This window comes from Canis aureus, chromosome 35 (assembly GCF_053574225.1).
Source record: "Canis aureus isolate CA01 chromosome 35, VMU_Caureus_v.1.0, whole genome shotgun sequence".
NCBI classification, from domain to species: domain Eukaryota; kingdom Metazoa; phylum Chordata; class Mammalia; order Carnivora; family Canidae; genus Canis; species Canis aureus.
In genome coordinates this window covers 14,625,315-14,651,440 of record NC_135645.1, presented here as the reverse complement: position 1 = coordinate 14,651,440, position 26,126 = coordinate 14,625,315, and the positions used below count along the sequence as shown (strand labels likewise).

General features: G+C 48.5%; 1 protein-coding gene and 1 long non-coding RNA gene across 2 annotated transcripts in view; one reads left to right on the top strand and one right to left on the bottom strand.

Annotated features, from left to right (window-relative positions):
- C35H3orf52 (chromosome 35 C3orf52 homolog) overlaps positions 1-24,906 on the top strand; it is a 29,044-nt gene extending 4,138 nt beyond the window's left edge. Inside the window, exons 2-6 of the mRNA XM_077884669.1 lie at positions 1,403-1,532; positions 9,668-9,795; positions 15,548-15,618; positions 19,255-19,436; positions 23,457-24,906. Coding sequence (XP_077740795.1) covers positions 1,403-1,532; positions 9,668-9,795; positions 15,548-15,618; positions 19,255-19,436; positions 23,457-23,461 — 516 coding nt within the window. The 3' untranslated portion in view covers positions 23,462-24,906. The remainder of the gene's footprint in view (positions 1-1,402; positions 1,533-9,667; positions 9,796-15,547; positions 15,619-19,254; positions 19,437-23,456) is intronic.
- LOC144305624 (uncharacterized) lies at positions 10,067-13,590 on the bottom strand. Its single transcript, XR_013372650.1, has 2 exons — positions 13,501-13,590; positions 10,067-11,736 (listed from the first exon to the last, which is right to left on the bottom strand). It is a non-coding gene; the product is annotated as an uncharacterized LOC144305624 (long non-coding RNA).
- Positions 24,907-26,126: the final 1,220 nt, after the last annotated feature.

Genomic DNA, 26,126 nt, shown 5'->3' with positions numbered 1-26,126 from the left:
AGGTTGGGAACCTCTCTCTGAGCAAGGTTGAACTGTAGTCCTAAAGTGAACGATTTCCTTTCCTCGTGGCCATCACGCCGCAATCAGGATGGGAGAGAAAGTGAACCAGGTGCCAGTTCGGGGCAAGGCCGCAGAAGTGCTGCTCTGTGGGCCTGGAGAACACTGAGTAATGATGCCTCCCACGTGTTGGGTTCCTAATCTTTGTTTAGCAGGTGCCTCACGTACGGGATCTAGTTTGTACAACAGCCCTGTGAGCTAGCTTTCTTATTTTATCGTGGCCCAAGGTGTCTGTGTGGGAATTCCTTATTGGCTCAGGGGGAAGCAGGGGCACGAGGTGGCCCCGAGTGGTGGCACCCCTGTGGCAGCCAGGCACGCTCATAACCCGGAGCTCTGCACGGTGACACAGGGGGCGGTGGACAAAAGGTGCCAGCTTTGTAGTGACCCGCAGTGGGATCCGCCCTGGCCACTCTCTCACTGCACCTTGGAGCCGAGCTAATGGGTCCCTTGCAGGCCTGTTAGACCAAAACGAGATGGTGTTGGCTATCAGTTGACCATGGCAGTCGTGGCCTTACTCCACCCACTGCAGCTCCCATCCTTCTTTCCTTTGGTTTCCCATCCCACGCCCTAATTACGTGGTGTGGGGCACAGCGGTAGCCCCTTCGCCTTTTCTTGGTGCGCCCACTCTAAACCATACATGCTTTTGCTCTTCAGTCTTCAGCTCAGCTCTTGTGCTCCAAAACCTTCCACAGGTCCCCAGCACACACCGGGGTCGGTCCAGACGGCTCTGGCAGCATCGAAAACCCTCTTGAGTATCCTCCAGCCTTTCACAGTCCCTAATCTTAACAATCATTACTCACCTCTGGAGCCCACAGTCCCATCAGAGGGGCCTCTTGGCCAACTCCGTTTTAAATCAGCATCGAGGATGCTCCCTCCTGGCTTTGGAATGCCTTTCTCCATCCATCCTTCAAAATCCTGCCTTTCCCTCCCACCTCAGAGCTCCCAGGGTATTTTCTACCTCATATTTAAAAAAAAATACGTATTTATTTATTTGAGAGAGAGGGAGGGCACATGTGCATGCAAGCAGTGGGGGTAGAGAGGGGAGGGGGGGAGGGAGAGGGAGAAGCAGACTCTTCTAAGCAGGGAGGCTAAGCAGGGAGCCAGACTCTGGGCTCCATCCCAGGATCCTGGGGTCATGACCTGAGCCACCGACTGAGCCACCCAGCGCCCCTCCCTCACTCTTGTGTGAGGTTCCGTTCTGCTTCTTTGTAAACCTCACTGTGGAGTGTGGGCCCTGGATGGCAAGATCCTGCTGCCTTCATTTCGGTATCACTGGCGCTTTGCAAACCTTCAGAAGTGCTTCTGGAAACCAGTCACCGCCTCACAGTGTCCCTCTGCTTTCCAGGCCAACAAGGAGAACCCTTGGAGCTCCTGTAATAAGAAACTGATTGGGAAGTGCAAACTGTGGATGGTCATCGCCTCTGTTTTCGTAGGTCTCATTGTAGTGATCATCGTAAGCTTGTGTCTTAGTGGAGGTAAGAGGGTTGAAACAGGACTGAGGTGATGCATTTCAAGAACTTCTTTAATGTTTGTTTATGACTTACATCCATATGGAAGATGTGCTCATTGCTATTTCATGATTTATAATATGAATTTAAAACTGGTTTTAATTCATATGAAAAATTTGGGAATTTGGGATTGTTGTATGGGTGGTAGCTATCCATGGTCCTTTGTTTTATTTCATTTTTTTGTTTGTTTAATAAGCTCTGAAAGAAGTCTGGAGACCAGTGTTTTACTTTAAATAATCTGCTCACCGGATCTTGAAGATTACTTAAGCTTTAGCTTAAACACTAATTTGTATTTTATTGTGTCTCTCCACCTGCTTATTTGAAAGTTCCTTCTTCTCAGTTGTTTCACAAAATAATCGTTGTACTTCATCTGATATACCTAGTCCATTATTATAATGGTAAATAATGAATAGCCCATTCGAAAGCATCTTAAAAACTTTATGGAACCATGTATCTATGTGATGTCATTACTTTAACTTATTTTGGAAATACCTTCATTATATTTGTGCTGTATGTGTTTACAAAGCAAACTTGAATCAGATTCTTTTTAATAAACCCAATATTGGATGAGAAACCCCTGAGTCTCTCCAGAAGAGGTTCTGGGAAATTTCTTCAGGAACTACAGTTGCCCTTCACCTCCTGTCCCTTCTCCTAGTCTCTTCTTCTCCTCTCAAGGTATTAAAGTCCATGAAGAAATAGGAAAATCTTTTTTTTTTTTTAAGATTTTATTTATTTATTCATAGAGACACAGAAAAAGAGAGGGAGAGAGAGAGGCAGAGACACAGGCAGAGGGAGAAGCAGGCTCCACGCAGGGACCCTGACGTGGGACTCGTCCCGGGTCTCCAGGATCACGCCCTGGGCTGAAGGTGCCACTAAACCGCTGAGCCACCTGGGCTGCCCAGAAATAGGAAAATCTGATGACATATGCCAACCTCCAGCGTGTGAGTTTCTCAGGCAGGTGCCGTGTTTGCTTAGTTACTTAGGGCAGAGTTGAGGTGACATGATGGTGATCCTTTGAGGCCACAGGCTGGTTTCGAGGTAGGGAGAAGTTGATAAGGGGTGCTACACCTCCTCCGAAATGCTGAGGATAAGAGTTTTGATGTGACCCTTCATACTCCCTCTTCCCATCAACTCCCACTCCTGGGTGTTGAAACTGAAGTTGAGCCATGCAACCTTTTCCCATCGCAATTAGGTGGTGCTATCCTGAACATTGGCTAATTTGTCTGTTGGCATCTGGGGCCTATAACCAAGGGCGATGCAACAGATCCAGCTGGTTTATTTTTTTATTTTATTTTTTTAAAGATTTTATTTATTTATTCATGAGAGACACAGAGAGAGAGGCAGAGACACAGGCAGAGGGAGAAGCAGGCTCCATGCAGGGAGCCCGACGTGGGACTCGATCCAGGGTCCCCAGGATCACGCCCTGGGCTGAAGGCAGATGCTTAACTGCTGAGCCACCCAGGCATCCCGGTCCAGGATTAATATTCTATTAATATCCGGTTTAATATTCAGGATTCTAGAGCACAAGACCCAAGAGCTGTCCTCCATTCTCAGAAATCATCGGACCTCTTCACCGCACCACAGCAATCTGCAGAGGAAAGGAGTCCATTTCCTTCCATAGTTTCTCAAGGGATGTGAGAGTTCATAGGACAATATTCAGGGAAGAACTCTGTAACACTTGTGGTAGCAAACTTCATTTTCCATTTGGTTATAAGATTGTATTTGCAAATGCTAATGCCGTAAAGAGATTTGCAGACTTGCACATTTTTTAAATTGGAGAAATACTTTTACTTTACGCGGCACCTCAGCCCTCAGGGGGTTTGTGCCTTTGGGGGGAGTCATGGTAGGTGGTATAGGAGTGGGGTTGGGGGGATGCAATAGGTAAAAGGGGTGGGGACAGGGCTCCCCTCCTTGACAGTCCCAGCCTCACCCAGAGTGGCTCCGTAGGTTCTTCTGGGATGACAGTAAGCAATGATTGGGGATCCCTGGGTGGCTCAGCAGTTTGGCGCCTCGCCTTTAGCCCAGGGCGTGATCCTGGAGTCCCGGGATCGAGTCCCGGGTCAGGCTCCTGGCACGGAGCCTGCTTCTCCCTCTGCCTCTCTCTCTCTTTCTCTCTCTCATGAATAAATAAATAAAAATAAAAAAAATCTTAAAAAAAAAAGCAATGATTGGCCATTGCCTATTTGGCAAGCCTCAGTGATAGGAATCAAATTTATAGAGCTTCTGAGCTCTGTGTGGAAAACACTGCTGGCTGGAAAAGCTCAGTGTTGGGAGAGTTAAGGACTGCACATATGGCTGGCTTCATTGAGAAGTGAGGTTTCGGGACACCCAGGTGGCTCAGCGGTTGAGCATCTACCTTCAGCCCAGAGCATGACCCTGGAGTCCTGGGATCGAGTCCCACACTGGGCTCCCTGCCTGGAGCCTGCTTCTCCCTCTGCCTGTGTCTCTGCCTCTCTCTCTGTGTATCTCATGAATAAATAAATAAAATCCTTTTTTTACATTTTTAAAATTTAAATTAAATTTGCCAGCATGTAGTATAACACGCAGTGCTCATCCCATCAAGTGCCCTCCTCAGTGCCCATCACCCAGTTACCTCATCACAATAAATAAAATCCTAACAAAAAAAGGAAGTGAGGTTCCTCAGGAGCTCTTGCCCTTTTGCCCTTTTGCCTCCTCCTTCCTCTCCCCCAGCTCCTCACTCTCCCGTCACAGGGCTCTGTAGTAGCTGCGGCTCAGAGGCTGAGGTGTTAATAACCGTGGAGCTGGAGTGGACACAGAAGTGGACCATGAACAGGTCCCAGTTAGAAGGGGGAACGAGTTGAGGAGGGGACAGTGGGGTGCCCGGGGTGAAGTGTTCGGTGCAGAGGTATATCTTGTCGCTGACACTGCTGAGGACCACCGTCAACCCTGGTCTGTTTTATTATTGCTAAGTTTCTACAAGCCGTACACCGTTAATTGCCTGCATCTGGGGTGGGTGTCCCACCGCTCTGCCCTTGACATGCCATTGAAGTGATGGCAAATTCAGGACCATGGCTCAGCTCAAGGCACTGAGCTGGGGCTGCACCCACACTGTGCAGGAGAGGCTTATGGTAGACAGTGAAATCTTTTTAAAGCGTCCAATTTGGGGAGCAAAGCCCAGGGAATCCTGTTGAGTCTGGAGGCTTGGTTTTGTCTTCAGTTCATGAGGGAAAAGATAATGATGGCTTCTCCTTGTCTCCCTAAAGAAGTATAAATTCCCTGATGTAAATGGAAAGGAGAAAAAAAAAAAAAAAAAAAAAGCCTTCGCCTCTCTCTCAAAGTCATCTTTCTGGGTAATTTGGAGGATCAGTTAATTAAGCATCCTCTGGGGTTCTTCTGCCTTTTTCACCGATTTGCCCCAGCCAGGGAGGGGAGAGGAGCACCCCTAGTAATGAAACCCCTACTGGAGTGGACAAAGTATTTTAAATATTATAAAAGCCAAACTGTGACAGGTAGGTGGATACTTGGAGATATAATTTAAAGGTGATCAGAGTTAACAATCCAAGGACCCTTATATGATATTCCCCAGCATTATGGCTTTCTGTCTGACTTCTGAACTCTCTTCCCATACAGGTTTTTCCTAGAGTGGGAACGCTACAGTACTGAGATAGAGCCAGGGACTTCACAAGGGCCATGGGTTGGATTGTTTTGCCTTTGAGCTGGGTGTAAGAGCCACGGTTTATGCTGTCACAGTGTGTTGGCAGGCAGACAGGTTGCACAGGGCAGTGCTCCCTGGTGTAGGGTGACTCATGGGAAAACCCCTGGTAGACAGCATTAGCAAACAAGCCAGGTCCTTGGGGTAGGAACTTGGCAGAACTCTAGGCCCTGTTCCTTGAAGTTTCCTTGTGTTTTCACCTGTTGTCTCCAACCTCATATGGTATCTCCATGTCTCACTAAGCATCTTCAGGCTCTCCTCAACTTGGGCCTCTTCCAATGTGTTGGTTAGCATGGTCTGTCCTTCAAAACTTTCTTCCGTCGGAATCCTGCTCCTTCATTTGAGGAATTTTTTTCTCTTGCACTTTTTTCACTGGCAAACTTCTAGAAACAGAGGTCTGCATTTGGATCTTGCCTCCTGCTCACTCCTAACCCATTGGTTCCAAGTTGTATTTCCCGAGGTTAGCAGTAATCGCTTGAGCGTGAAGCCTAGTGGCCTTTCCCGCATCCCTGCCCTACTTGCAGCCTTCAGCTCTGTTGAGTGTGTTGTACTCTTGTGGGTCTAGAGAACTTCTGGACCTTACGTCTCCTGCTGTTTCTGCCCTTGGCGTCCACATGTGGTGCATGAGGCTTGTCTTCACACGCTGCATCCTTTGCCTTAAGGATCTCATTTACTGCCAAGGCAGCAGCCACCCCTCTTGCATGTGACTCGTAGAGCTGCATCCACACACTTTTCTTTAGATTTAGTCATACTCTTTGTTGAAAATCTCTACCTGGCAATAACCACCTCAGTCATTGCATGAAACTATTTGTTTGTATCCCCTTCTTCCCCAGTTAGCTCACTCTTTATAGTTTCATAGTCAAGCTCTAGCTCTGGCACCCTTCCATTTGTGCAACTTTGGGCAAATTCTTTCAGACACCCTTCCCCCCCCCCCCACCTTGGCCTCAGGTTCCACATTTGTAAAATATAAAAAATCGCTGAATCTGAGTCTGTAAGTGGACCTTGACTCTCCTGCTTACTAGCTCAATTGACCTGAACAAATTATACATTTTCTCGAAGCTTCAGCATCTTCATTTAAAAATGAAAACATCAAAATGTATCTCAGAGGGTTGATTTTTAAAATTTATTTAAAAGAGTGTGTGTGTGTGTTGGGGGGGGGGCAGGTGGAGAGGGAGAAGCAGAGCCATGTGGGGCTCGTTCCCAGGACACTGAGATCATGACCTGAGCCAAAGGCAGATGCTTAACTGACTGAGCCACCCAGGCACCTGATGGGGTTGATTTGAGAATTCTCAAGTGCATAGCTGAGTGTACGTAACGCTTGGTACAGCAGCTATTTTTCTTGTTGTCTGGGCCTGATATCTTGAACTGTTTCTGATCCCTTCTTGTCTCCTATATCTAGGTAGTGGCCAAACCTCACCCAGTCTTATCCAATCATTCCTTGGTAGTGTCTTGATAGCAACTTTCATCAGTACCTGCCTACTTCCTGCAGGGCATCCTGCCGGATACTTTTATGTGTTGGTCTCCACCTTTCCCATCTCCATGGACATGTTGATATTTGTGCTGAGAAAACAGCCTCAGAGACTTAAGTGACTGGCTCAGATTCCATGGCTAAGAACTATTAGCCAACACTGAGGTTCAAACGAAGTCTGGCTACCGGGGAAAGCCAGCTGTTTCTGCCATCGCAGGCTTTCCCCTTCCCTCCTCCTTCCTTCTGGGTGCCACTGCCCTTCGGTCAAAATCAGTCTCTCCCTATCCTATGTCTAGTGGCCTCTCTGCCTCATCTCTCCCAGTTAGTTCCCTTTCTTCCCACCCATCACCAGATTTTCCTCCACTTCTTTCCTGGGAGACGGTTGACAACCTCCATCATCTCCTGAACACATCTGGCATTTCAGGGTACTCTTTGCAAGGAATTCCAAACACGGCAGGGGAGGGGGATGGCTTTTGTTATGTTAACAACAATAGGAGGATCAAGGCAAATAAAGCAATGACAGTAACAAACAACAAAAAGTAGGATACAAATTACCTTTTCATTAAGACTTAAAAGACTTTTAAAAAATTATTTGACAGAGAGAGAGAGAGTGAGAGAATGAGTGAGAGAGCATGTGCAGGGGGAGGGGCAGAGCCAGAGGGAGAAGCAGATGCTCCATTGAGCAGGGAGCCTGACTCAGGGCTTGATCCCAGGGCCCTGAGATCATGACCTGAGCCCAAGGCAGGTGCTTAACCATCTGAGCCACCCAGGTGCCCAACACTTAATATATATAATATAAAATGTGGGGGAAACTCATTGATTCAAGGGTTCTCAGTATTTTTTTCTTGTTTTGCTGCAATTTCCTGTACTTGGCAAGTTTTCAGCTATGAGGACATAACTTTATTGTCAGACCAAATAATGTAATGACCTGCAACAAATAAGGGTGTGGGAATAATTCCTTATGTTTGGGGTCCTCAAAATCACTCCTAGATCCAGTGATTTGCTGAGAGAATTCATGAGGCTCAGCATATAGTCATAGAGATGATTATAGACGAGAGCAAAGGCAAAAAAGGAAATGTAGATAAAGAAATTCTTCATAACCTGAAGCCCATTGACAAATACTTGAGTGGGGACTGGGACATTCCTCTGGGAACTCCCAACTGTCTTCAGGTTAATGCCTTGCTGGAGGGGAAAAACAAACCACCCCAGCTTGACAATAGCTAGGCCTCCAGGATTCCATAAGTCTTCTTTAACAAATGAAAATCCTTCTGGAAACTTCCTTTTTCTCCACCCCTCCCAACTTAAAGGTAATAATCAATGGCTCCTCAAGACCTGAGTGCAGCTCTTTCTGCCTGTGGGTCCCGTCCGCCTGCTTTATTTTTTTTTTTTAATTTTTTTATTTTATTTTATTTTTTTTTATTTTATTTTTTCCGTCCGCCTGCTTTAATAAAACCACCTTTTTGGCCCCCAAAACATATCACGAATTCTTTCTTGGCCATTCGCTCCCAGACCCCATGTCAAATCACATCAGTCGAGACTCATCATAGCAGAATGGAGAGGAAACCAGGCACGAAGGCGAGGACACGCTTAATTGCTGCAATGATGAGATGCAACAACACAAGAGAAGTGCTGTCCACCGGGGCGCCCGTCTGGGGCTCCGTGCGAGGGTTTTGCTGGGGTTGGATCCAGCAGGTGGCCTCTGCCTGGAACATACTAAAATTCCAGCTGCCCTGAGGGAAGGGTGTTGAGCGTAAGCCAGGTTGTTCGTACCAGCGTTCTGAGGCGCAGTGAGGCCCTCCTGGGAGAGGAAGGAGGGAACCCTCCCCAGACCCAGGGTCCCAGAGGCCAGCCAGGGCCCCGCCTTGTGCAGGCCTCTCTGCACTGGTCACTCAGGCCCTGTGAACTCTTGCCTGCACATTCCCTTGCTCCTTGGGCCTCACATTTCCTGAACTTTCTCAGGGAATAAGAATCCGGATTCTTACTTCTTTTCACCTGCCTTCCCACCGCTTTTTCAAAGTCCAGCAAAAGTGGCTGCTTAGGTTATGTCTGAAGCATGAGGTCTGCGAGTCAGGTCTAAGGCAGCGTGAGCTCTGGTTGCGCCACCCACGCCTTTCTCAGGGCCCCAGAGGCTGGGATCCTGCAGCCCAGCCAGCGGTTGGGGAGCCCGGGAGCAGAGTGAGCACCTCGAGTGCCAGCCTCCAGCTCCTGGCTCCTGACCTGCTGTGTTTTTCCTTTGGCTTTAACTGCTTAACAGTCCATTAGCTCACCACGATTAGAGCCCCAGCAGCCGCACAGAACTCACTGTGCCAGGAATGCCAGGCTTTCGGGCCCTGGGGCTCTGAGTGCACTTTGGTTTCCCTTCTACAAACAGAGTGTGTCAGAAGGGGGGGGGGGGTCAACATTTCTCTCCCATGGGACAGACTACAGAGGGGTGGCTTCATCCCCATCCCTTGTCTGCTGGGAGATTCCAAGACATGGTTCACGTGCTCACGTCTAGTTCCCGCTCTGTTCCGGTCCATGACATCGTCCCCTCCTCATCCTGGTCTCTAACGGCCCAGTACTAAGGTGATTCACTGATGTTCCTTGCTCCCAATCCCTGTCCCCTCCTGCCTCCCCCATCGTTCAGCCCGTATAGACCCTCTCCAAGCACCTGCCTTGACACCCGTGTACAGAACTAAAGCGACAGGTTCAATTTAGCCAAGAAATTCATGTTCTTCCCACATCCTCCCACTGGCTTTGCCCCCAGTTTGTATTCACTGGAATCTGGGACCTCTTATGCGTTAAAACAAACAAAATTTTTATCACAACGGAGGCAAGCCCCTGTCTTTATTTGGGGTCACCGAGGAGACAAAGCGTTTCTGCTTGTACTTGCTGACTCTGTCAGGCTTTCTCCTTGATCAGTGCTCATTGGCCGATGTGTGTAAGCATGTGTTTCCTTTCCTTTTAATCCCCTCCTTTTAGTAACTTACATCGATGAAGATGCAAACGAAATACTTGAATTATCATCAAATAAAACCTTCTTGGTCATGCTAAAGATTCCAGAGGAGTGTGTTACTGAAGAGGAATTGCCTCACTTGCTCACCAAAAAGGTAATTATATCTTCAGCATTGTTGACAGAGTTCTTAACATTAGAATGCGGGTTCTTCCAGAAGAGTGGGCCTGGCACTGTCAAGTAAGTAGCTGCAGGCTTGGCTTCTTTGTCTGGATTTTGGCAGAAAAAGATGCTTAGAAGTGGTTTTTCTATAGTGCAAAGGGCTGAGAGAAGAGCCCTACCCTCCACCGAAAGGGGCCCTGGAGTGAAGCAGGAGAGTTAGGTTCTTGTCTCACGGAGTCCAAGAATGAATCTTGAGGACAAAGGAGAGTGAGTAAAGAGACAGAAGTTTATTAAGCAAGGATACAGAAAAAAGCTGTCAGGAGTGAGAGGGGTCCCGACAGGGTCGCCACCGTGGGCCCCCGCTGACAGTCTTTTATGTAGAACTGACCAGCTTGTGGCCTTATGATTCTTGTGATGTCTTGGTTTGAGTAAGGACCGGTGATAACATCCATAACAGCTTACTTCTTTGGGGGGGCCTGGTTATTCTTTGTTGGTCACAGATAACTGTCGTAAAAAAGTCCCCTTCCCCACCCACACCTAGGACAGCGTGGCCTGGTTTGTTCCCTTATCTCTGGTTTCCTCACATGTCAGCATTTTGGGGATTCCTGTGAGCCTGACCCTGTAGCCCCCTACCCTACCCACACCTGTCCCTTACTCAGGAGGACCGTGTTCTGTTTCCTTACTCTGGTCTCACGTTTGATTCAACCTGTAGTGTCCCTGAAGATCTGTGATGTGCCAGAAAATATGCCAAGTGCCAGGGCCCCCAGTCCAAGTGGAGGCAACAGTTAAATGGATAGTTCTAAAACAGTGTGAAGTGTTTTCTCATGGAGACATGCACAGAATATTTGACAAGCACCAAGGAGGGTCATCTAAACTACCTGGGGTTGGGATGGAAAGGACTTGGAGGACTTGGAGGACTTCTTGCAGGAAGTGCTACTCAGGATGAGTCTTGAAAGATGAGGCAGGAGTGTTCTTGATCAAAGAGCAGAGATCGTTAGGGGGTCTGCACCGCAGTGTCCTGCTGCCTCGGCCTACAGAGTGGTGGGGACCCGCAGGAGTGAGGCATGAAGGTGTTCCTACTCTTTGGTAAGGCACTGAAGCATTTTCATCTGCTTGTTGACATGGTCAGCTTTTCATTTTAGTCCTGCTGTGTGGTGGTAGAGAAATCCTGGAGGCTGAGAGCTTAGTTAGAAGGTACTGCAGTAAGTCGTCCTGGTGATCAATGTGGGGGCCTCGACCCAGGGAAGTGGCAGGAGGGATATGGAGGATTCAAGAGACATTTACGAAGTCTTTTTACTCAATGGGACTTTATGGCTGGTGGGATGTGGGAGTCAGGGAGAACACGACTCCAGGCTCCTGGTTGGGTGACCTAGTGGGTGGATGGTGGCTTTGTTCTGTGGAGCAGGAAATGTAGGAGAAGGTCCTTTGTGCAATACAAGGACATGCATCCTCACCGTGAGCGTTGGTTGGGTTCACAGCCAGACCCAGAAAAGTATTTGATAAGACAATCTAAGCAAGTCTAGCCTGCCATCCATTGCACTCTTCTCTGCAGTTGATAGATAGGTGGAATGGTGTGAGTCACCTTCATTTAGTTTCCATCTGATTCCTACAAAAGCTTGGGCAGGAGGGGATTCCATCTTGGTCACCCCAGAGTTAGTTTCTGGGTACCCAAGTGCATGTTATTTGATTGCTCCTTGATCACAAGAGCTTGTGCTCTGGGATGATGACCTGGGCTTCTCTTCCTCCTTCTTTTGCTTGTTTAAATTTTATCTGCAAGGCTCTTTTCATCCTTTTCTTCCACTTGCTTCAAGGGCAGGTTGCCTCTTGCCTTTTTCTTCTTGAATTTTTTTTTTTTTTTCAGCCAGGGGTTTTACATTTGCTGTGCAGAAGTGCGATGATTCAGCATCCAAATGTGTCACGTGTTACAGACCAAATTCTGTATGTCAAAGGGAAATAGATGTTAATCATTCAGCTAAGAGCCTATCGCTTGCACAGAGCCAACATGAACAGATTCTGTAGGTATTTTTAGCTCATTGCTGTGTAGTGGCAAAGGATCAGGGGCTGGCACGATCCTGGGGACAAGTTCACAGGCCTGTTTGAGCTATTCCTTCTCTGATAAATGGAAATCCTGTACTTTTCCTGTATACCCACAGGTGCATATAAGATGCATATAAAGAACTACATACATTAAAAAAAAAAAAAAAGAATGGCCTGGTTTACAGATAAGAGCTAAGGCACCAAGAGGTGAAAAAGCTGCTGCCCCCTGGTGTCTCAACCAAATATGCTCAGGAACAAAAGAGAGAGCTTAAGAGATACTAGTCTTACTGTCAGGTCAAGAACCCCATTCTTTCATTTGCTCAGGCCAACTTCTAGAGGTTTCCGGATATGGAAGGTGAATGGGAGTGGATAGTGGAACACCAAGTCCTCGCTTTTGCTTTATTGTCTTGCTTCCCCCCCTTTTTTCTTTTTTTTTTAAGATTTCATTTATTTGTTCATGAGAGACACAGAGAGAGAGGCAGAGACATAGGCAGAGGGAGAAGTAGGCTCCCTGCGGGTAGCCCGATGTGGGACTCGATCCTGTACCCCGGGATCACACCCTGAGCTAAAGGCAGATGTTCAACCGCTGAGCCACGCAGGCATCCCTTGTCTTGCTTTTCTAAACAGTTTTTCGAGCCTCTCCCTTATTCCACCCCCAGAGTTCTCTTCCTTTTGGGGCCCTTGCTCTGCTTAAGCCCTCCTGTTAGCTGTGTTACCCTGGCCTGTGCGCTAGATGCAGGAATTAACAGTGGCACCTCTGGTAACACGGGGAAGATACCTCCCAGGTCCCGAATTCGTGACTACCCAACTGTGGTTCAGCTCACTGGGCGCCTAGCTCAGGGAGCACCGTGTTAGTGTGGGACTCCAGAGCAAGGGGTGAGGGGCCCCCCATTTCACTTCTGCAGGCCCAAAGTAGTGTGGTTAACAGCTCCCAGGTGTGTGAACATGTCCTAATGACAGCAGGGCACCATGTCGCCAAAAAAAACCAGAGTGGACACTAGAAGTGATCTGGGACACCATTCCAGCTCTTAATGTAAAATTTTAGCTTAGCAACTTTTTCCGAGAGCCTACTATGCGCAAAACAATACTAGGCCCTAAAGATTAAAAAGGAAGGAGAGGAGAGAGGGAACAGAGAAGGCTAGAAGGACAGCATCCTTGCCAGAACACATTTGTTTGTTTGTGTGTGTGTGTGTGTGTGTGTGTGTGTGTGTAAGGAAGTGCTTGGAAAAATAAAACCCCATCTATAGGCTGCTCCTCCTCCTCCTCCCTGTTGCTCTGAGCAGCCCTGTGAGAGCCACTTTCTTACTTCCTGCATTGGCCTGTTGGCAGCATTCTTTTCTCTGGGGCTCAAAAACTGTAAGGTGACTCAGTCATTTTTCCCAAACTTCTTATCACTTGTTGCTTCTTTCCTCCTTGATACTCTGGAACCTTTCCTCTTGCTTCATCCCCACTGGGCAGTGTGGTAAAATGTGAAGAAGGTGGGTTTTAGTGTCTGTAACACCTAGCACTGAATTCCTTATGAGTAGAGTGACCTTGAGCAGGTTTCATAACCTTTCCGAATGCTGTTTCCTTTATTAGTAAAAAGGGAAGGGGGAGTAATGCCTCTTGTGTCATGTTCTCATGAAGATCGCAACAGAAATGACAAGACTGGAGGCATACAAACCGTAGGTGCTCTGATCCCCCCTGCTCCGCCTCGAAGGGATTGAATTGTCAGCAGGTGATTCAAGTGGGAGTGTATGGAAGTGTAGGCTCCTTGAGATTCCGTTTGGAATTGAGTGGAAGACAAAAGGAACAGAGCTCTCCTCGGGGTACTGCTACTTGCCACCGGATGAGGTATTAGGGCACTGAGCCATAATGGGTGCAGCTGGGCCAGTCACCTTGGCACTAGGAGGCCATTGGATGCCACTGAGCCTTCCAGAAACATGTCAAAGACTAAGACTTCATGCTAGGCAGAAGTCTGCGTGGCTGGGCTCTCAGAGGCCTGGAGGTGGGCTCTCCGCAGCCCCAGAGCTGGGTCCATAGTAGAGAGTATGGCCAGATCCCAGGGCGGTCCTCCCGATTTCTGCTGGATCCCATCTGCAAAAGACCAAGGCATGTAACCTTCAAATGCCAATTTTACAAAAGTACAACGTAAGTACATTCAGCTGCCTGTCTTCAAGTCCTATTGGCTGGCATTCCCGTCTCTGAAACATGATGAAAAGGCTAATCAAAGACAAGGAGAAGATAGATATTGGTAATGTAGAAGCAACTAATGTCCAGAATATAACACCAAAACTTCAGATACAGAAGATACAGATACGGCCAAGAAGCAGACAACCCAGGAGAAAGACAGGAAGCCAAGAGGCAAGTCGAAGGTGAACCATCCCAAAGGAGTTCATAAACACACATGAAAAGATGCTCAACCCCCCCTAGTAACAGTGCAAATTGAAGCAATGTAAAGTGGTTTTATACCCCTTGTGTTGGCAATAATTTTTAAAAAAAATCTCACAACACTAGGTGCCAGCAAGGGTGTGGGGAATGGAGCACGTAGACCTGCTCAGATGGAGAGCAACTTGGCAAGAATGTGGTGGGTTGGAGACGCACCCACTCTTGGATGCACCAGTTCCATTTCTCTGCACATGCTCAAGGGAAGCTTTCACAAGTACGGAAAAGAGGCGCAGAAATGTTCAAGGATGATTACTTGGGCAGAGTTAGTGATAAGAGAAAATCTCAAATGATGCACGTCACCGGCATAGGGGAATGGGAAAGTTGGTGTATGGAATCATTTAATGGGATCTCTGCAGGAGTTAGGAGTTACCTTGAACAACCTCCATCTCGGGTAAATAGCAAACGTAATTTTGAGTGAAAAAAGGCAAGTCATGGAAGACTGTGTAGAATGTGGCACCTTTTATTTGAATTAAAGCAAACTCATTATGAATCGTTAGGATCACACAAAGAAGTATTACATTTATAAAAACAGGCGTGAAAAGGAACACACGCCCACTTCAGGACAATCAATGGTTAGAACCTTCAGTTGGGGGTGGGAGGGAGGAAAAACAGTGTAGGAGTAGCTTTAGCTTTGTTTTGTTTCTTAGAGTGAAGGGCTGAACTAAATATTGTAAAATGTGAAGGTGAGAAACGTGGGTTGTGGGCTCACAGGTGTCATTTCTGGCGTGTGATTACAGTATTTCATGCATCCAGTAAGAACTCTGCAGTTATCCACCAGCCTCATCCAGTCCCTTTATCCAGGGGAAAGTGCTATATGGGGCTCCCTTGGCTGTTTCTCTGTACAACGAAGCTCTACAGAAAGCAGAGAATAAGCACTTGTCCCATGACATGTCCCATGACATGTCCTGAGTGGCCTGTTCTGCTACCTGCCCAGCCACTTTAGTGTTATCTCCTCTCCAGGGTCCTCGGGGTCCGTGTGGGCTCAGGCTGCTGACCATTCTCACCATGAAGGCCATAGGTGTCATCGCAACGTGCGAGAGATGTTGGAAATCCCAGCCTGGTCACTTGCTCCTTATAAATGAGGTTCTTTTAAATGAGTGTTAACTTGAGTTTTGATGGGGGTGGGCGCACACCCTCCTGTTTCTTGATCCAGAGCCTGCAGATAAGTGGATCCTAGCGCTAGCGTGGAATCTGTGTCCCAGTAGTTTTGCTTTGTCAGGTGATCTGCAGTGTGATCCAGCTGTGATGCGTGTGGTTGTCTTACTTGTTCCTGTTTGTTTCAGCTCACAGATGTGTACACTTCATCCCCATCTCTCAGTCGTTACTTCACTTCAGTGGAAATGACGGACTTCAGGTAAGAATGTGGAGAGTTCCATGTTGGCCGTCTCCTCTAGAAAGCGACACCGATCACCATTTATCTAGAAAGACTTCCCGAGTCTCAAAGCACAGAGGGAACCAATGAGAAAATCACAGACTGTTGGCTTTGGAAGGGGCTTTGGACACCCACCAGCTCAACTTCCTGATTGTACAAAGGAGCGCAGTCAAGCCCCTATTAGTTGTATGTCTTAATAAGGTCACACGGAAAAGAGAGGAAAAGCCAGTCCTGGGTAAACCATTCCTGTTTAACAGCAGATGCTCAAATAAGCTACAGGTAGGACTAGAAATAGATCTCAAAGGGCACCCGGGTGGCTCTGTCAGTTAGGCATCCGACTCTTCGTCTCAGCTCTTGATCATCTTGATCTCAGAGTCGTGAATTCAAGCCCCACATTGGGCTCCATGCTGGATGGAGCCTACTTAAAAAGAAAAAAAAAAACAGATCTCCAGTAGTAATGTGATATAAATGATATAATCCGTACACTAGCTTTTGCTTTTGAGGAACATAAGGATTCCCTGCCCCTTGTATCATTAAAAATATAAAGACATGTCATAAGGGAAAAGCCTACCTTCTCCCTTCCACCCCAGCCTGCTACCCCCGGATACTGCATGTTCCAGACAATTCCATACACACAGTACATTTCACTCCCTTCCGCTGAATGGACTGCCATCAACGGGCTTGGTGTGGTTTCTTCTATACTTACATTTGCCATATATGCTTTATGTACCAAGCATATAGAGCTTTTACGCACACATATAGTTTTTCTTTTTACGTCTCTTAATCTTAAATATTTGTGTCTCTGTCTACAGGACTTAGATAAAAGGTATATGTGTGGGGGAGTCATTTGATTGTCTTTTTGTATTGTTAGGACAAGATTTATGTGGCAAAGCTTTATTATCCGCTATTCCTAAGGTACCTCTGGAGTATGACCATGGAAGATAGCTCTGTATTGAAATCCCCCCTCTCAAAGTCCACATTTACCAGAACATAAACACGGTGCAGATAGGAGGGGAAACATGGAAAGCAGGTAGTGGCACAATGAGATGGGACCAATAGGGACCCGAAGTCTGAAAGCGCCTACAGTGACGGATTGCCCTGGAACCAACACTGTTCCTCTTCCCTTATGGAACCCCCGTGGTGTGTGTTACCTTGGGGTGACATCCCTGACATGGCTCCTTTCTTTCTTTCTTCCTTCCTTTCTTTCTCTTTCTTTCTTTCTTTCTTTCTTTCTTTCTTTCTTTCTTTCTTTCTTTTTCTTTCTTTTTTTTTTATTCATACAGACAGAGAGAGAGAGAGAGAGGCAGAGACATAGGCAGAGGGAGAAGCAGGCACCATGCAGACAGCCTGACGAGGGACTCGATCCAGGGTCTCCAGGGTCACGCCCTGGGCTGCAGGTAGCCCTAAACCGCTGTGCCACCACCAGGGCTGCCCTGACATAGCTCATTTCAATCGCAAATTGTGGGTATTAAAATGCCAGTAGGAAAGCCCAACACATCTTCCTCCAAGTAATTGCCCCAACTTGCAATTTAAAGATTGAGCCCAGAAAGGAAAGACACTCAACCTGCTTCTTTCCAAGAATCCAGCCCCATATCATGGCTCTAGAGGAGGTGGGATTGCATGATGGGTTGGGGTGGACATGGGGGAAAAAGACATCCTCAAGTTGAGTCAAACGTGGCTAGACCTCTGAAGACCTAATGTTAGGGAATTTGCTTTTCAAAGTGATGTGAAAGAAAAACCCAAGGGTTTTAGGATTTGGGATAGAGGAGCTCTGTACAGGAAGCATTTTTTTTTCGTGCCAAGAAGTGCAGGCAGTGTTTTAACAATATTGAATCGAGAAACAAAAGCCATTGACCCCCCAAAACATGCTGCTGCTAGTGGGCAGGAGAGAGCCAGAGCCTGGGGATACTGGCCTCAGTCCTGTCCGGGCCAAGCCCCTAAGGAACCTTCTGGGAGGCTCCTTGGTTCATCAGCTGCCAGGCCCATTCTGACCTTGGGCGGGGGGGGCAGCCAGGCAAAGCCCCCAGGGTTCTGTTTTCTTGCAAATCTCTCCTTTTGCTTCAAAATCTGGCCTCCTGTCTAAAGTCCCCCAGTGGGTGACCTGCCGCAGTGGGCCTTGGCGCTAGGGGGTGGGACAGAGTTAGGCGGGGCCACCCTCCCTTTCACCTGGTTTGGTCTCCTGAAAGCCAGCCTCTGGTCACCAGGCAGCCGAGGTGAGCCTTGCCCACCGTGGGATGCCAGTGACTGTGTGTCCAGCCGGTGACCACGGAGGGCAGTCATCGGAGGCGGGGCTCGGGTGCAAATGATGACACCTGCAAGCTCGTGTGGCCGGCTGAGTGTGAACACGCACTTCCAGCGTGCCCGGAGCAGCACACCCGGCCAGGGGTTGCTGGTGTGTCCTGCGTTTGAACTGCAGGGTTGCCCACCCTACTGGGGGTCGCGGTTTCTAGGCGGAGGGGTGGCCTGGGTGACCTCTGGTCACCAGAGGGCACTGGCTCCCCATCGTGAGCCGGGGGTGGGGGTTCCCCCGTGGGCCGATTGGGGCTCCTGGGAGGGTCCGGGGGGTGGGGGGTGTCTCAGACGGGGCCCCTTGTGATTATTTGACTGCTGGCTCTTCATCTGGGCCTTCTCGAAGCAAGGTCACAGGATGCCTTTGGCAAACCTAAATGCCGAGCTGGCCTTTGACGAGCGGCGTCAGCTGCTAATTAAGCGAGGACGCCCTGTGATCATTTTTATTCTGGTGATGGAAAGGTACGTTCCAGGGAGATGAAAACTCCTTTTCCTTAGGTCCCTTTGCTGAGCCCTGCAGAGCTGGAGCCGGGAGATGGGAATGGGACAGGGCGAGTTCCTCTCTCTCTCTCTCTCTCTCTCTCTAAATATCTAAATATTTATCTATCATCTATCTAAATATCTAAATATCTATCTACCATTCTATCTCTCTATCTAAATATCTATCTAAATATTTATTTATTTATGTTTTATTGGAGTTCGATTTGCCAACATAAAGTTTCTCACCTCAGAGACCAACCGGGCAGGTGGGATTTGCTGCTGCCCTTGCAGGGCGGCCTGTGGGGTCAGGAGTCGGGGGCCAGCCGGGGGCGGGGAGCGCGGGGCTTACCTTGAACATTTTATAGGCCAAGGAGTGAACTGGTTAAACCAAATAGTCCTGAGCAGCGCCTGTCAGGGCAGGGAGAGGGTGGATGGAGCGTGGGAACATGGGAGGGGAGTAAACAGGAGAACCCAGGGACGCCTGGGTGGGCTCAGTGGTTGAGCGGCAGATCCTGGGGTGCTGGGATCGAGTCCCGCTTGGGGCTCCCCGCGGGGAGCCTGCTTCACCCACCGTGGGCCAGCCTTGGACCTTCCCTGACTCTCCCTTCCACGGCCTCTAACACTGGTCTCCCAGAAGGTGGGTTTTAGGTGGAAGGAAGAGGGTGGGGTCCCCCTACCTTTTTGTGAGGAAATGACAGAAGAGGGTCCTTCTAGGACACCGGGCCCTGTGCTATTTCCTACTGGGAGAACCCGAGGAACTGCAAATAGGCTCCTGCTGAAGTCAGTTTCCCGAGTGGCAGTGTGATCCCGCTGACATTTGTCGCTGTGTCTGTCTGCTGTGCCTTTCAGCGGTGAAAATGCCACGATAGCCTACCACCTGCAGTTTGGGGTTCCTTCCGAGGACGACAGCTTTATGCGGTACATGATGAATGAGGAGTTGGTGCGGGGCGTCTTGCTGCAGAGTCTGCATGACGAGGGGGTGTCTGGTTGTGAGACCCTGGGCCTTGGGCCGGCGTCGCTCCTGCTCTACGGTAAGTGGAGGAAGTCAGGAGGGCAGACGTGTGGCCTCAACGGGGGAACCAGAGCGAGGGCGGCTGGCGGGGAGGTTCCAGGTGCCTGCCCTCCACAGACAGACGGACAGACGGAGTAGTTGGGGGGGGGGCAATTAAATTGTAAGGAGGAGGACGGCTAAATGTTTCCTTGGTGTCCTTCACCCACATTTGAAGGCCCGTACCCCACTTGGCCAAATTATTAGTAGGCTCCATGGGAAGGCCGCGGTTTCACGGGAGAAGTGACTGTTCCATTTGAGGCGACTGATCCAGCCAGCTTGTTGAACGATGATCCCGTTGGGGGGAACCCGTCTCTCTCTGTTGGGGGCCACTGGGTCTCTGACAGTGACCCAGGGGCCGGACAAGGCAAACCAGTCGCCTTCCTTAGAAAGGTAGGGTGAACGTACCTTGTCTGCTTTTGAAACCAAGGGTGGAATGAGAGAACTGGCATGTCACTCAGTGAGCAGGGAAGGCCACCCACATGTCACAATCTGAGAGCAGTTAAGACTTGGCACAAAAGCAGGTGATGAGCCCCGGAGAGGTGCCCCTTTGCATCTGCACCAGGTTGGCCTGACCTCTGGTCTCCCGTCCCACCCTGACCCCTTGCTGGGCTCCCATTAGCCCCCCATGTGACTGTCCCTGACATTCCATCATCCACGGTCCATCAGAAACACTGTGCACCCACTAGTAGGAGCGAATGCTGTTGAGTGGCTGAGAAAGGCAGATCGGGGGAGGGTTAGCCACGAGCACAGGCCCCCCAGTCTAGCATCCAAAGAGCAGAGCAGTGAGGTTATGAAGCTCCCCAGCCACTCATAGTATGAGAAGGGACGTCCGTTATAATGACACTTATTTCTTATTTCACTTATAATGGGAAGTTAAAGTAGGCTAATCCCTGTGTAAAAAGGCAAAGGGTTATGTACCGCAGTTCTTCAAGCTTTCTTTTTCCCAAATAAGTGGAAAGGATGACATTCAGGAAGCCAAATCTTAGCTCGCTGGGAATGAAGTTTCCTCGCTGAACATCTGAATAAATTGCATCTGTGGGGGGGTGTCTGGGTGGCTCAGTGGTTGAGCATCCGCCTTGGGTTCAGGTCATGATCCCAGTGTCCTGGGCTCAAGTCCCACTTCGGGTTCCCCACAGGGAGCCTGCTTCTCCCTCTGCTTATGTCTCTGCCTCCCTCTCTGTGTCTCTCAGGAATAAATAGAAGAGCGTCTGTGGGCCGGACAGAGGGCATAGATGTAGAGAGTGAAGAGGTTATGCCCCCCTCTATAGGAATTTTAGAAAGAAAGAAAAGGAAGGAAAGAGAGAAAAAGATGAAACAAGGGAGCCCTTCGGCCCCCTCCTGTGTGAAGAAGGGAGAGAGGAGGCCCACTGCCTGAGCTCTGTGTGGTGGCCACTGTTGTGTTGTGACGGGTCTTGGTTTTTTGAGGCCACTCTGGAGTCTGGGGGTTACCAGCAATTTCCAAATGTAGGCGAGGAAGGTAGAGGAGGAGTTGAGAAGATTATGGGGTTGAGAGGGCCATACAGAGTGCGACGAAGGGGAAGGGGTGGCTTGTGAGCCTGAGGAGAGCCTGGGCTGACCTTGAGCAGATAGCCTTGGAGACATTTCCCCAGGGCCAGACTCCGTACCGTCCCCCGGGGGGCAGCTGGGAGTCAGCCAGGGATTGTGCCCTTCCTCCCAGACGTTTCTGCTGCAGGGGATGGGTGTTTCCCTGACCCCATGTCCACTTTCTAGAGTACGTATGTGCGGTAGTTGAGACTTTGATATTCTCAGGAATGTAAGCATCAGTCACAGGAAGGAAGAGGACACAGTGACCATTTGAGAAGTGAGGAAGGAAGAAGAGAGACCTAGGAAAGGCAGGCTGGCCAAGAGAGGGGGCAAGCTCAGGAGGGGTGGGCTGGAGAGGCAGAGCCCCTGGGAGGGTCCCAGTGAGACCCCGTGAGTCCTGAGCCAGTTTTCCGTGTTCATGTGCACTGTGGGCCTGAGGGTTGCTGCCCTCCCCACCCCTCTGATTATCCAGGCAGTTAGTGGGTGGTTAGTTAGAGCTGGGCAGCTGGTTTCCTACCGAGATAATGTTCCGCAGGAACAGAGAGCAATGATTCTTTTTTTAAAAAAATTAAATTTTAGTTAGTTAACATATAGTCAATGTTGGACTTAGGAGTAGAAGTCAAGGATTCATCACTGACATACAAACCCAGTGCTCCTCACAAGTGCCCTCCTGAACCCCCAGCACCCATCTAGCCCATCGCCCCCCTCCCCACCACCTCCCTCCATCAACCCTCTGTTCTCATTGAGAATCTCTTATGGTTTGCTTCCATCTCTCCTTTTTTTAGTCCTTCCCTTATGTTCATCTGTTTTCTTCCTTAAATTCCACGTGTGTGTGAGATCATACGGGGTATTTGTCTCTCTCTGACTGACTTATTTCACTTAGCTTCATACACTCTAGCTCCGTCCATGTCATTGCAAATGGCAACATTTCATTCTTTTTGATGGCTGAGTCATATTCCATTATATTTCACCCCATATATAGAATATATAATAAATATACACCACGTCTTCTTTATCCCTTCATCAGTTGCTGGACGTTTGGACTCTTTCCATAGCTTGGCTATTGTTGATGATGAAAGAAAACGACTATTTTTTTTATTTTTATTTTTTAAAGATTTTTATTTATTTATTCATTCATGAGAGACACAGGGAAAGAGAGAGAGAGAGAGAGAGAGAGAGAGAGGCAGAGACACAGGCAGAGGGAGAAGCAGGCTCCATGCCGGGAGCCCGATGCAGGACTTGATCCCAGGACCCTGGGATCATGACCTGAGCCGAAGGCAGATGCTCAACCACTGAGCCACCCAGGTGCCCCCAAGGAATTGTTTTAATAGCTCTCACCTCCCTTTCCCCCTGTTTTTTTGGCCTGTTTCACCTTATGGATGTTTGGGGGCCCAGGGATGAGGAGAGAAAGTTTGTTTTACAAATATAAAATGGCAGCATGAGTTATTTTAGACATCTCAACATGAGTTAGATATTTGGTAGTGTTTTCTCATATGGGAAGGAGTCAGCTAGTAGACTAAATGAGAAACAAAGGCACAGACCAGATTTGTGTGAGAGAAAAGAGGAAAAAACTGTAGGCAATGAGAACAGTGAATCTTGGCTGCACATTTTTGGGCTGAACCAATGAGCTGCCTGTTGGCGGAGGAGCCACCATGTGAGCTCTGTCCTTAAAAGGACTGCTTGGTATCAAAGAAAATCATTTGGGTTGTTTATAGATTGTCCAGGAAACTTGGGAAGTTTAGCCAAGGAGCACTAATTCTCAAGTGGGGGCAACTTTGTGCCCCCACTGCACCCCAGGGGTGTTTGGCAATGTCTGAAGACGTTTTTAGTTGTCCTGACGGGTGTGTATGTGAGATATTAGCGTCTGGGGTAGCGTGAGGGATTCTTCTGAACATCTTGTAATGCGCAGATGGCTCTCTACGACAAAGAATTACCCAGCCCATAATGGCAACCGCGAGGACCCTGTGGTAGAGCGTGGACTCTCTGTGTGGTGTCCCCAGGTCCTTACATGGGCATGTCCTCCTTGGTCAGGCCCAGTCCACACCATTTCCTCATCAGACTTTCTCATAATAGCAAACTGAAAATTTAGAGGTTAGTAGTTAAATTATGAAAAAGGACTGAGTTTTTAAATATCTTCAGCACCCAAAAGGCCTCACAGAATGTTATTTACCAAGAATTAGGCCAAAACAAATGAGCAATGTGTTATTTGCTTTGCGTAAAGCATTCAGAGGTAGGTGTGTGCGCGCGTGCACTTGTATGCGTGTCCGCGTGTGTTGATCGAAAAGGAAACTTCCTCTGCTAGGAATTTCCAGGCATTTCAATTTTGCATAAGAGTTTATATTCAAACCCAACGGGGGAAAAAAATGAAAGCATAAATCTTTAAAGAAGGATCTTTAAAAAATAATCACGGTTTTAAAAAATGAGTGACCTCCGTTTGTCTGTATTCTCTTTCCAGAATGAAGTGGAGGATTTTGGTCTGTATCTGAAAGCAGCGCTCCACTGAGTTTTTGGATGAGAGAATGCATTTTGCTTTCCAGAGAAGATCCTGTGAATTACCAGAGAAGGACTGGCAATGACGTGAAGGGGTGGAGGCTGTCCTTTTTCTCCTGATTCTGCACTTGGGAAGTCCGGGCTCTGCGTCCAGCAAGAGCATGTAGGGGCAAAGCTGGGTGTAGGCAAAGGCAGGAAGTCAGACGGTGGGTGGAACTCGCTGCTATTCTTAGAGCACCGCTTGCTTCCACCTACATGGGGACACTTACTCCATAGTGCAGAGGTGACCTTTCAGGCGGGTCCACTCCGTGCAGGTGGGAAGAGTGTGCAGGCAGGAGGTGAGGGACCGCACAGCTAATCACTCACTGAAATCCTTCTCCCACTCGCCCAGGCCCGATGTGATGTATGATCTACCTCTAAGCAGGACTGTGAGGGAGGCACCTGGGAGACCAAAGCAGCAAAGTTCTGGGTCTGGTTCCAGAACCTGCGGCTGCATACCTTAGCAGACCAGCCTGAGACCCGCCATCCAACATTACTGTGTTATGTGGAGCTACAGAAATAAGATGCGTGTTTCTTACTTCGCCCCTCCTCATTGCACCTGTGACTCTGGAACACCCCTTTTGGAAACGTGGGTCCTTGAGCGTTTTGAGTTTTGAACACACTGCTGTCGTTTGGGATCGTTTTCCCACTCAACAGTTTCTCCAGCTTCCATCAGAGGATCACTGAGGCTGCTTACCTCGTGCACGCTGGCTCATGGCTTTTTATTGTCCCTTGGGACTAGGCTTCGTCCAAAACTCAGTGTCTGCAGGCACTGGTTGTGTATCTTACTGAGGGTGGTTGGAAACAGAAAGAACCACTTTCTGTTTGAAGTAAATTGTGGGAGGCTGAATGCCACTTTGTTTGCAGGCTGGGGGGAATGTTAGCGACTGTGTTGATCATCTACGGACGTAGAATTGTCCAGCACGAGGAAACAGAGTGTTTGTTTCCTTGGAAAAAAATTGTTTGCAGGAAATTTTCCAGGAGAGAGTGTTGTGGTCCCATAAGGAGATGTTCTTAGCTCCAGGATCTCAGTTAAATTGGCCGTGGGTAGACGTCAGTGTGGGGGGCTGCTGTGTATGGGGAGTGTCCAAGGGGGTGTCTCAGGCTGGATTTGCCCTGGTCTTTTTGTGCTCCAGGACTCTGGATAATGTGAATTCGCTTTCTTATTTAACTAGAGGATGCATTTATTGTAACCTGGTGTCTCATTTTGAGGCCAGTTCCTCAAACCAGCCAAATAGGTGCACCTCCCTTCTTCCTCTTTATTTTTCACATGTCAAATGTAAACTGTTTTGTGTTTGTATTTTTTAGAATGTAATGAATGACTTTAATGGGGAGGGATTTAAAAATATTTACAATAAATTATTTTTGCACGGGCACTGTCACGATCACGTTTGCTTCACAGGTGTGACTCTCCAGGCCCGTGACGTGGGCTGGCATTTTCTTGTGGTAAATGGTGCTGGAACTGGTGTTTTCATATCCCTGACGGCAGTTTCCCCTTTTGAGCAAGACTCAGCCGGATGGGCTGCAGTGGGCTAGGTCCTCCTCTGTTCCAGGGAGAGCAGCGGGGTGCTCTCTCCCCTCTGCTTCCTCCTGGGGCTCCCCTGGCAGGCCCAGGTGTCCGAAGGGCCTGGAGCTGGAAGGAGGACAGTGTGCTCGTCCCTTCTCCCTTGGAAAGCGCTGAGACGCAGCTACCTGGACCCCTTGCAAGTCATACAGAAGACTTTGCATAGGCTTGACTCTGGCTCTAGTGGCATGCAGAGAACTGGACTTTGTGAGGTGTCTGAAGAGGCATTCACGTCTACACTGCTCTGCTATAGGAGATGAATTTATTGGTCATCAGGCATCTTCATGATGAGCATAATGCCGGGCATAGTAAGGTTCCAACAACTATCCAAGGGATTTGAGAAGAGACACTGGTCTTTTCTGGAAGTCACTGAGATGCGGGCAGGAAGGGTACAGCCAGAGCAGTGGAGCGTGCCCCTGCTCCCATCCCCAACAAAATTTCTGTCCCTGCATTCAGTTCTTTTCTACTTTTCAATTTAACTTAGCTCCGTAGATTTTTTTTTTAATGATGTGTTTTGCAGAAAACTCTGGAAGATAGCAGTGAAGAGCAGGGCAATAATAAGAAGCTGCTGGTCTCATTAGGCAGCAAGGCTCTGCGCAGACCAAATAGGAAACAGCAGGAAAAAACCGCCTGGGATGAACAATAGAGACAGACCGTGGGGTTGTGGGTAGTCAGAAGGGAGAGTGGTCAGTGAAGGCCTTGCCTAGGAAGGACGCCGGAGCTGAACTTGAAGCCGTGGTGGGATTGGAATAAACAGATTGGCTTCCCTTTGCACATGTTTGTGTCTGATTAGGGTGAAGCTCACGTTCTTTCTTTTCCCATTTATTTATTTTATTCTGTTCTATTTTACTTTATTTTTTAAAAAATTTTTTAAAGATTTTTTAAAATTTTATTTATTCATGAGAGACACGAAGAGAAAGAGGCAGAGACACAGGCAGAGGGAGAAGCAGGCTCCACGCAGGGAGCCCGACGTGGGACTGGATCCCAGGACTCCAGGATCACACCCTGGGCTGAAGGCAGGGGCTAAACCAC